General features: G+C 36.1%; 1 protein-coding gene across 1 annotated transcript; it reads left to right on the plus strand.

Moving 5' to 3' along the window:
* The first annotated feature begins 4501 nt into the window (after positions 1-4501).
* Positions 4502-5182, plus strand: LOC130452135 (uncharacterized). The gene has a single exon (XM_056791451.1). It carries the CDS (start codon positions 4502-4504, stop codon positions 5180-5182), a length of 681 nt encoding a protein of 226 aa, XP_056647429.1.
* Positions 5183-11595: the final 6413 nt, after the last annotated feature.

The following is an 11595-nucleotide window of genomic DNA, read 5'->3' on the forward strand; positions in this document are numbered from 1 at the left end:
TAAGCTTTTCGACAAACATTTTAAAACAACAACCAGTACCTTTGCAGCACGCCAGAAGTTTTATGAAGCCACGAAGAGTCGTGCTGAAACGGTCGCTGAATGGGCCGCAAGATTATGTAACCTGGCTTCGAAATGTGATTTCGGAACTGAATTAGAAGCGTTGCTCAGAGACAAGTTCATCATGGGGATGGATAATACCAAGGTCCTAGAGAGACTATTTGAAGAAAAGGTGACAATTTCCCTCGACAGAGCAATGGAGATAGCCAGTATTGTAAGAAATCAACATGACGTAACCGTGAAAGAAGAAATTTTCTATCAAGACGATGTGCATCAACGAGGAAGAAGAGGATTTGACAACAGGGGGTCGGCGCCGCCGCAGCGAAGACCACGTCAGTTTCATGTACCACAAAATGGAAACTACCGACAGCAACTCAAGTTTGAGCGGAGCTCGCAAGATGGAGCCGGCCCAGGTCGACGCCAACCTGTCAACGCGTCAAATGTCAATCAGGTCAGCTGCCAGGTCTGCGGAAAAACAGGACATAACAAAGATAAGTGTGTTTTTAAAAATTAATTTAATTTTTGTAATAAAAAAGGCCACTTAGCCAATATTTGCCAGAAAAAACTTAAGAGGGGTAATTATTTTTTAGATAATAATAATTCTGATTTATCATCTGATGATAAAAATAGTAAGTTAGACCACATTTTTAATTTATCTGCTTCAAATGATGAAATCACAATTGAAATAACAATAAACAAGCAACTGTTTACTTTTCAATTGGACACAGGGGCCTCGGTCTCTGTAATTTCTGAACAATTTAGAGAAAAACATTTGAATAAGTTCATTGTTTATCGAACCAGCAAAACTTTGGCAAGTTATGATGGTTCAACTATTCATCCTTTGGGATTTATTGAGGTAGAAGTGACCTTTAATTTAAAAACAGAAACAATACGGTTGTATATAATTTCTATTGGGGTTATTGGGTAGAGATTTTTTCAATTTATTTGAACTAAGTGTAAATAGCATTAATAATTTAATTGATAAAAATGAAAACTTACTACAAATTGAGGATTTAATTAATGTAATTAAGATAACGAAAATGTTATCAAAGAAGTATTCTAAAGTATTTTCTCCTTCCTTAGGTAAATTTAATAGAGGTACTCTGCGACTGAATATGCAAGAGGGAGCCAAGCCCAAGTTTTACAAAGCCCGTCCCATTCCTTTTGCCTTATGCCGAGGAGTTGAGGCGGAACTAGACCGACTTGTCACTGAAAACATCTTGAGCCGAGTATCATACAGCAGTTGGGCAACACCCCCAGTACCAGTAGCTAAGAAAAATGGAACCATCAGAATTTGTGGTGACTATAAAATTACTTTTAATCCTGTATTGTTAATTGATAAATACCCATTGCCCCGTATTGAGTAATTATTTTCTAAACTACAAGGCGGAGTTGAGTTTTCAAAAATTGATCTTTCTCAAGCATAGCAGGTTTAGATGGGGTTGTTTGTTTTTTAGATGACATTTTAATTACTGGAAAAAAAAGGTTGAAAAAGTTTTCGATAGGTTACAAAAAAGTGGTCTTACGGTAGCATTAGACAAATGTGAATTTTTCAAAAACTCAGTACATTATTTGGGTTACACAATTGATAAATACGGATTGCATACAAGTGAAGATAAAGTTAGAGCGATTGTTGAAGCTCCAGTACCTCAAAATATTACTCAACTTAGATCATTTTTGGGGTTTGTGAGTTATTATAATAAACTTATACCTAACGCGGTCTCAGTACTTCAGCCTTTGTACAATTTATTGAAGAAAAATGTTGAGTTTATTTGGTCTGAACAATGTACAATGGCATATAATAAAATTAAAAATATAATTAGCTCTGCTCCCATTTTGGAGCATTATGACCCAAATTTACCAGTAAAGTTAACTGTTGATAGTTCTTATTGTTGGAGTATAGCAACGATGCGCACACTAAATATAATTGTGCCTGTGCGAAATAAAAATGCCAGGTAGACGGGAAACCAAGAGAGCCAAATTTTATTGCTCTTCCCCTTCCGTCTGAAGAGCCCCGAAGGATGACCCACCACGGTCAGTCCGCCACCAGCCCACGCGACAGCCAGTCGCATTCAGCAGTTCACATCCAGTTATCAGTGTTTATACAAAAGTGTTTTTTACAGTCCATTCATTTATAATTAAACGAAAGACTTTTTCAAGTGCATTTTATATACTGCGTTACGTGCATACTTTTATTCATGTATTATTGTGCTTCATTTATGTATTATTAATAAAGTCAATCTAATAATACTTATTGTTTATTAACATTTAACAACAGGTTATGGGCCCAGCCCAATAATACAATAAAGTAAAATTCAAATCTCTACGAGATAAAGACAGCGCAAAGGGCCTGTACGGCCAATCAAGTCGTAAAAGAAAAAATCAGTGAAGGACACACCGAAAGCTGCCAACATGTTTGGCACCGACGTCTCGGGCATCGAAATCCAGATGCTATAAAGGAGATGGCAGCGAAGGGTCTTGCTACCGGCATCCAGGTAGTCGATTGCGGTATGCGGGAAATCTGCGAGTGCTGTTTGAAGGGCAAGATGCCTCGCTTAGCATTTCCAAAACAGTCATTTAGCAAGACAAAGGCTCCACTCGATTTAATTCACACAGACGTCTGCTCAATGCCGGAGCTCACGGTCGGTCGTAAAAAGTATGTTTTAACCATCATCGATGATTTTTCGAGATACACGCACTTGTATCTTTTAGAGCATAAGAATGAAGCTACGAAATTCATCAAGCAGTTTGTGCAGATGGGGAAAACTCAGTTCAACAAGACCGTCAAGATGATCAGATCAGATCGAGGCCGTGAATACGTAAATAATGATTTACGCGGATATCTGCAAAAGGAAGGGATTCGCATTCAGTACACCGCGCCCTATTCGCCGCCGCAAAACGGCGTCGCAGAAAGAAAAAACAGGTATTTGACAGACGCTACAAGATGTATGCTTTCGGACGCTCAGCTAGGCAAACAGTTTTGGGGTGAGGCAATTCACACTGCATGTTATTTGCAAAACAGATCGCCTACGCGAGCGACAGGTAAAACACCATTTGAATTATGGTACGGCATCAAACCAGACTTAAAGCATCTACACATTTTTGGCTGCGTAGCTTACAGACACATCGACGATCAGCAGCGAAAAAAGTTAGATGACAAAGCCGAGAAATTAATTTTCGTCGGCTACTCCGAAGAATCGAAAGCTTATCCCCTTCTCGACATCAAGGCAAATGACATAAAGATAAGTCGAGATGTGCATTTCGGTGACACTTTGAAGAAAGACGATTCTACACAGTTTGAGATTATATTCTCGAAATGCGGCAACTGCGATGAAGACCTCGAGAATATTCAAGACAACGACAGCAGTTCAAGCGAATCAACACACGGCAATGAAGATGGGTCTGACAACGAAGATTTTACTTCGGCAGAAGAAGGGAGCGGCAGCGGTTTGAGTGGATTCGCGCCGCCCGCTCGTATATCTGATGCAGCCCCAGCAGCGGTCAGGCGCTCCAACAGGTCAAACAGAGGCGTGCCGCCCGCCAGGTATGAAGCTACAGCTAATTTAGTAAAAGAACAGCCCGACCCGCTAACTGTGACCGAGGCCTTATCAAGGCCCGATAAAGACGATTGGCAGAAAGCCATGGATGAAGAGATCGAGTCTTTACGATCAAATGGCACATGGGAAATCGTGCCGCGACCTAGCGAATAAAACATCGTCAGCTGTAAATGGGTGTTTAAGACAAAACACAACGTGAAAGGAGAAGTGGAGAGATATAAGGCTCGCCTCGTGGCTCGAGGCTTCTCTCAAAAATACGGTGTCGATTATGACGAGGTATTTGCCCCCGTTGTGAAACAAACGACTTTTCGGACACTTCTCACCCTCGCAGGTCAAAGGGACATGGTCGTAAAACACTTCGATGCCAAGACAGCCTTTCTTAACGGAAAGTTAAAAGAATGTATCTACATGAGTCAGCCAGAGGGATACATTGAGAAAAACAAAGAGAAGACGTATGCAGATTAATTAAAGGCATTTATGGCTTAAAACAAGCCGCTAAAGTATGGCACGATCAACTCAGCGATTATCTACAAGAATACGGTTTTGTACAAAGCATCGCTGATCCTTGCTTGTATATTAAAATTGACAATAGTTACATCATTTATTTGATAATTTATGTAGATGATTTTTTGATTGCGGCCAAAAACACCAAATTAATCGATCAAGTTGCAGAATTTTTACGTCAAAAATTTCAACTAAAAGATCTCGGCATTTTAAGTTATTATCTAGGCATGAAAATACGGAGAAATGCAGATGGCATTTTTTGTATCAAGCAGTCGACTTACATTCAAAGTATATTGAATCGTTTTGGCCTCCAGAACGCAAAAATTTCACGTATTCCACTAGATCAAGGCTATTTTAAAAACAGACAGATAAATCAAGAACCAATGCCGAACAGCGAAAGATATCAGCAATTAATCGGAGCATTGCTTTATTTAGCAGTGAATACAAGACCAGACATTGCTGCTAGCGTAACAATTTTGAGCCAGTACAATAAGGCGCCTACGATGACCGATTGGACCGAAGCGAAAAGAATCGCTCGTTATTTAAAGGGCACAGCAGACTACGAGCTTCGTCTAGGGGAGAAAAACGAAGCCCTCGGACTAATTGGCTATGCAGACGCAGACTACGGCGAAGATCGTAAAACCAGAAAGTCCCACACCGGCTACCTGTTTCAGTTATTTGGTTCGCCGATCAGCTGGGCATGTAAACAAGACTGCGTTGCCGATTCATCAACGCATGCAGAATACATCGCTCTTGCGGAAGCAACTCGCGAAGGTTTGTGGATACGCTATCTACTTGAAGATTACGAACGAAAAACACAAGAGACCACGGTAATTTATGAAGATAACCAGAGCTGTTTAAAGCTTGCCGAAAATGGAAAATTCAGCAGCCGCAGCAAACACATCGACATAAAATACCATTTCATCAGAGACATAAAGAAGAAGAGCCTCATGAACTACGAGTACTGCCAAACAGATGAAATGATTGCTGACATGCTAACAAAGCCATTAGGAAAAAACAAGCTACGATACTTTGCAGAAAAAGGCGGATTAGTATGTCAATAAATCACTGCAGGTGTGCGTTCGTTGAGGAAGGGTGTTGGAGTATAGCAACGATGCGCACACTAAATATAATTGTGCCTGTGCGAAATAAAAATGCCAGGTAGACGGGAAACCAAGAGAGCCAAATTTTATTGCTCTTCCCCTTCCGTCTGAAGAGCCCCGAAGGATGACCCACCACGGTCAGTCCGCCACCAGCCCACGCGACAGCCAGTCGCATTCAGCAGTTCACATCCAGTTATCAGTGTTTATACAAAAGTGTTTTTTACAGTCCATTCATTTATAATTAAACGAAAGACTTTTTCAAGTGCATTTTATATACTGCGTTACGTGCATACTTTTATTCATGTATTATTGTGCTTCATTTATGTATTATTAATAAAGTCAATCTAATAATACTTATTGTTTATTAACATTTAACAACACTTATTATGGTGTTGGAACTATGATTTCACATGCCATTAATAATGTAGAAAAACCCATTAGTTTTGCATCTTTAACACTTTCTAGTAGTCAACAAAAATATTCTCAAGTAGAAAAAGAAGCTTTAGCCATTGTTGTTGATGTGAAGTAGTTTTATCAGTATCTGTATGGTGGGAGATTCACGATAAAAACTGATGCCAAATGTTTAATAACTTTATTTGGAAATAAGAAAGGCATTCCACCACTTGCCACTAATAGATTGCAACGTTGGGCTCTAATACTTTCTAGTTTTGTTTTTGATGTGGAGTATGTGCAATCAAAAGATAATACGGCTGACTATTTTTTTCGTTTACCCTTAGGGGAAGAATTAAAAGAGTTTGAGATTGAGAGTTCTTACTTAAACTTTATTGCCTCAAATACTGATTTGACGATTTGTTTGGGAACAGATCAAGACGGAAACTCAACATGATAAAATGTTATCACAAATTTGTAAATATGTTAATATGGGGTGGCCTAAAAAGATACCACAGTTATGTAAACCATGTCTTAATTATAAAAACAATTTTAGTGTTATCGATGGTTGTTTCACGCTGGGCCACAAAGTCGTAATTCCTTGTAATTTAAAAAGAAATATTTTAAAACAACTACATTCTCCTCATTTTGGAATGGTCAAAACTAAAAGCTTGGCTCGTTCTTATGTATGGTGGCCGCAAATTAGTTATGATATTGAAAGTGTAATTAAATCTTGCGAATATTGTTTAAAAACTAAAAGTGATCCTCCCAAAACACCATTTAAAAATGGGATTTTCCTGATAGACCATGGGAAAGAATTCATATTAATTTTTTAGGTCCAATTCTTGATAAATATATTTTAGTGTTAGTTGATGCTCATACAAAATAGCTAGAAGCTGTTGTCACTTCAAATACTAAATCTAGTGCAACAATAAATATTTTAAGGGGTATTTTTTCTAGATTTGACTTACCTTTTGCTTTAGTTTCTGACAACGCTACTACTTTTAAATCTAATGAATTCCAAACATTTTTGAGTAAAAACAACATAGAATTTAGAGAAATTACACCTTTTCATCCAGCATCTAATGGTCAAGCTGAAAATGCGGTTAAAACAGTTAAACAAGCACTACTTAAGATTTTAAAAAGGAGTTCATTGTCAGAACTTAAGCGTAATTTAAACAATTTTCTTTTATCTTATCGAATTACACCACACTGTTCTACAGGAAAATCTCCAGCCAATTTAATGTTTCAAAGAAACATAAGAAGTGCTTATGATTTTTGGAATAACAATGTAAATATGGTAAATCATACAGCTATTGATGTAACAGACTTTAGTATTTGTAAACAAAATGTAAAAGTAGATCTTAATCAAATATCTAAAAGTCAGGAGAATCAATGTAAATATTTCAAAGGTAGTAGAAATAAGTCTTCTTGGGTAAAGGGAATAATTCATAAGAAGGTAGGTTCAAAAACTTATTTTGTATTTATACCTAGTCCAGATAAAACATGGAGGAGGCACATAAATCAAATAGTAGATTTTGAATTTTCAGTTGACGTACAATCTTCTGACCATAACATGTGTAATGAACCTACCAAAAATATCAGTCCAATAAATGAAAACAAAAATTGTCAAGTATCTGATGAAGATAATAATTGTAAATCTGCTGAACCTGTTACATCTAATTTAATACCTGATGTCTGTACTCCAAGAAGAAGTAAAAGGAAACTTAAATCAATGAAATACTTTTAAGTGATTAATTTATTTTATTTTATTTTTAGTTTTTGTTTTTTTTTTTAGGGAGGGAAAGGGTAATGTATCCCACATTAAATATTAAATTTGTTCCAATAAGCATAGGCAACCCTTATTACTTCTTCTTAATACGATATTTCGAATATTTAACGCAGGCGTTTAAGAGTTATTTTTTATTGTATGCATGTAGTATATACTGCAGTAGGAGCTCGCCTGCTCTCTTCTATTATACACTTATTACAATTAGAATCTTTGGAAAACAGACAGCTTCACTTTTACTCCAGAATTGCCTTCCTTATAAACTAAGATCATTACTATGATCTCATATAATTTTTTAGGCTATATCTGCGTGACTTCCAATCCAATTTTCATAGTAATCGAAATCTGAACCCTCCACATCAACTCCTACCCTACATTCCGAATTTAACCCGATCACGATTTGTCCGATCAACCAGTGTCCTATTAACTGAGGCACCAATTGTTATTAAAAGTGTGCTTGAACAAAAAAGAAAACATTAAAAAAGTTCCGTTTCAGAAGTAAGAACCTAACCTAACCATAAAATCAAACTGGACAAATTGAAAATCTCATGAACCTACGGTTCATATCCAGCCAATAAAATCCCAAATGTCTACGGGACTATTATTTTATCAAAATCTCTTTCAGTAATTTTTAGAAGAAAAGTAGAAACTGAATTTCCGGAAAAAATTCAGTTTTGTTCATAATTACCCAATAATTTTTGATTTTGCCCTTCTGATACTCGTTTATTTGTATCTCGTATCTTGATCTAAAATAACTTCATGTATTGACAATATGTTTATTTGCAGTTTTGTATATGAGAGAAGTTTTTATTTTTGTAATGTGATCGTAATTGCATAAGAATTCTGTAATCACTTCTCCAAAACTCTCACTTGTTAGTGGAAACAATTAATGAAATTGCTCATAGGGAATACCAAAGTACGTAGGTTGCAACAGTACAAAAAGAGAAATCTATAACAGTGCTTAAAAGAAAATGTTATGTCTCGTATAAACAACTCCAATTACATGCCTACAATATTCATCTGATGAGCAATATTAATACAGATTCTGTTGTAAAATTAGCGCTGATGAAAGCTATTTTGACAACAATCTATTCAGCAGTCGAATGGTTGTGTGGATCAATCTATCACACAATCACAAAATTCCATTAATTATTCGTTCATCGTGAAGAAGTGTATGTTTCTTTGAGTTGAAAAAATTGAAGGAGTTAAATTATTATCTGTATACCTTGTAAGAACTGGTATATCCATAATCAAAACGGGTAAGTACTTCTGCACGGAAATTTTTCATCATTCCCAACAAAGACTACACACTATGGGACTAAAGATATCAGTTATGTTGATGCCCGCCTTGATGTAAAAAAGATGCATTACTTGTTTAAAGAAAAGTATCCTGATTTGGATGTAAAATATTAGTTTTATCTTAATTATTTTCATGACAACTTTTTGTTAAGGTTTGGACGTCCGCAGATAGACACCTACATAAAATGTTAAGAATGTGATGTAAAAATCAAGAGCTCCTCTCTTGGTGATGCAGCTAAAAGGGCTTCTCGTGCAGAGCTTACTGTTCACAAAAGGAGAGCCAAGAAATTTTACAATAAACTTCAAAAGGTCACAAAGTTGTGTGCGGAGCATGAAGACACCGTTGCAATTTCATTTGATTTTATGCAAAGCCCTCCCCCCCCCCCCCCGGCGATCCAGTTCAGGATATTTTTTACTCGAGGCAACTTTGGGTGAATTGTTTTGGAATAAAAAATCTAAAAACTGGAAAATCTGACATATTCCTGTACCATGAAGGCGTAGCCCATAAAGGAGCAAATGATATATGCAGCATGCTACTGAAACACATTGACACTAATATTCCATCAAGTGTAAAAAAACTGTACCTTTTTTCTGATGGTACCTGCGGACAGAATCGAAATCACACCATGATGAGATTCTGCCTTGCTCTTACAGATACAGGACGTTTTGAACAAATTTCCATTACTTTCCGGTTCGAGGGCATTCATATCTTCCAAACGATCGAGATTTTGGTGCTATGAAGAGGATGATACGTAAACATGATCGGATATACACACCTGATGAATATGAAAAATTGTGTGTTCAGTCCAGTAACAACTTTCACATCATCAAGCTACTCACCAGTGACATAAAAGATTTTGATAGTTGGTGAAAGGAATATTACACAAAAAACCCAGTAACCAGAGAATGCCGAGGGAGGAGTGTGCCAAAAGAAGCAAAATTCACCACCCGATATAAAGAGTTCCGCTATAACTCTGAAGAAAAGGGGGTAATCACAGCATACATTTTCATTGAAGGATTACAAAAGCACAGCTATCAGCTGCTGAGACCTGCTTTCCGTAACGTCGCTATTGATTTTCCTTCAAGTATTGCAGCCTACCCATCAGGGAAAGTTCCAATCAACATAAAGAAAATGGAAGACATCAAGAAAATGATTGTTCATATTCATGAAAACTTCAAAGTTTTTTATGATAAACTATTTACCTGGCCAACCAATGAACATGACAATGATACTATTGTCGAGAATGATCTATTTTAAGAGCGTTTCAGTTTGTTATATTCCTGTCTTATGACTTTACAATACTGTAACTTCATTTCTCATGTAATATGAAAAAATATACGTTTATAAATTTTTTGTGAAATTAATTAAAATTAATATTATTAACTAAAATCGTAACAAAATTAATAACAAATACAAACTTTTAACGAATGATTATCTTTTACCAAGTTTCCTACTGTCTGTAAAAACAATTGAGTGCATAGACAGCATTAGTCAAAATCATAGTTTTAATTCTCCTGAGCCTAATTTATGTGGAAATTAGGTAATTTTTTATAACAGCAACATAAAAGCATGTTATGACAAAGGAAAAAAAAGTTCTCAAATATTTTAAAATTTGGAGCAATTATTACGTTTTTCCTCCCTCCTGAAAAATTTGAAATTTGTGACTGACGTTGTTTCTGCACCCACCGATTCAATTACCCTGATTTTCGGTCACATATAATGCCAATTTTTCAAATGATAACACAAAAACATTTTCGCATGACGAGCCCGAAAGACAATGCAACATAAATGAAATATTTTCTGATTCTAATAACACACAATTACCATACATAAAAATTAACAATCCTCCAATGAAACTCCTAGTAGATACTGACAGTATGCAATCAATTTTAAATCCCAGTATCGCAGAACAATTCTTCCCCAATACTATTTATCAAGAAACAACCACAATATCGACAGCAGTTTATTTAATTTTCATAACTATTTCGACGACCTCATCGGTTTGATGGAATAAAAAAACTCAGATTATGTGTTGATTTTAAAAATAATATTCAAATTCCGATTTCTTATGATTTTGATATAGAAGATTTTAAAATATGTGTTCACTCTCAAGAGTCAACACTGCTGTCGTGAAAATCCCAGTCAGCTATTTAAATGGAGAAGTCATACTACCCAGTCAAAATATAGATAATCTTTTATTTCCCAGAAACTATTACAATTGCAAAAAACGGTTTCGCGAAAACTGAGATAATAAACCGCAGCGATAAACTTGTTGAAATTATAATTAAAGACAGACTGAAAGTAATACCTCTTACTAATACTGTGAAACAAAATAATTTTTATTATACGAGGATATTTTACAAAATAATTATTTAAAATATTATGATGAAAATATACAAAATTTCATTAGAACGGATCACCTGAACGAAGAAGAAAAAAAAGGCTATTCTTAAATTATGCAACGACTTTAAAGATATATTCCACAAAGCTAAGGACAAATTCACTTTTACGAATGAAATAAAACATGAAATTAAAACATTTGACGAAGTACCGGTACACACGAAATCATATCGTTACACCTTTATACATAAGGAAGAGGTTCAACGACAGATAACGAAGATGTTAGACGATGGAATGATTAGACAAAGTTCCTCCCCATGGAGCAACCCCGTATGGATAGTCCCGAAGAAAACCGACTCTAGCAATAAACAACAATGGAGAATCATCATAGATTACAGAAAAGTGAACAAGAAAACTTTGGAAGACCGTTACCCTGTACCACGAATAGAAGATGTATTAGACCAGCTAGGCAGATGTCAATATTTCTCAACCATAGACCTGGATTCAGGCTTTCATCAAATGCAGATGCATGAGAATTCCATATCGAAAACAGCA

This window comes from Diorhabda sublineata, unplaced genomic scaffold (assembly GCF_026230105.1).
Source record: "Diorhabda sublineata isolate icDioSubl1.1 unplaced genomic scaffold, icDioSubl1.1 Dsub_196, whole genome shotgun sequence".
Lineage (NCBI taxonomy): Eukaryota > Metazoa > Arthropoda > Insecta > Coleoptera > Chrysomelidae > Diorhabda > Diorhabda sublineata.

Coding starts and splice junctions, on each gene's coding strand:
- LOC130452135 (XM_056791451.1), top strand. CDS start 4,502: ATGCCGAACAGCGAAAGATATCAGCAATTAATCGGAGCATTGCTTTAT.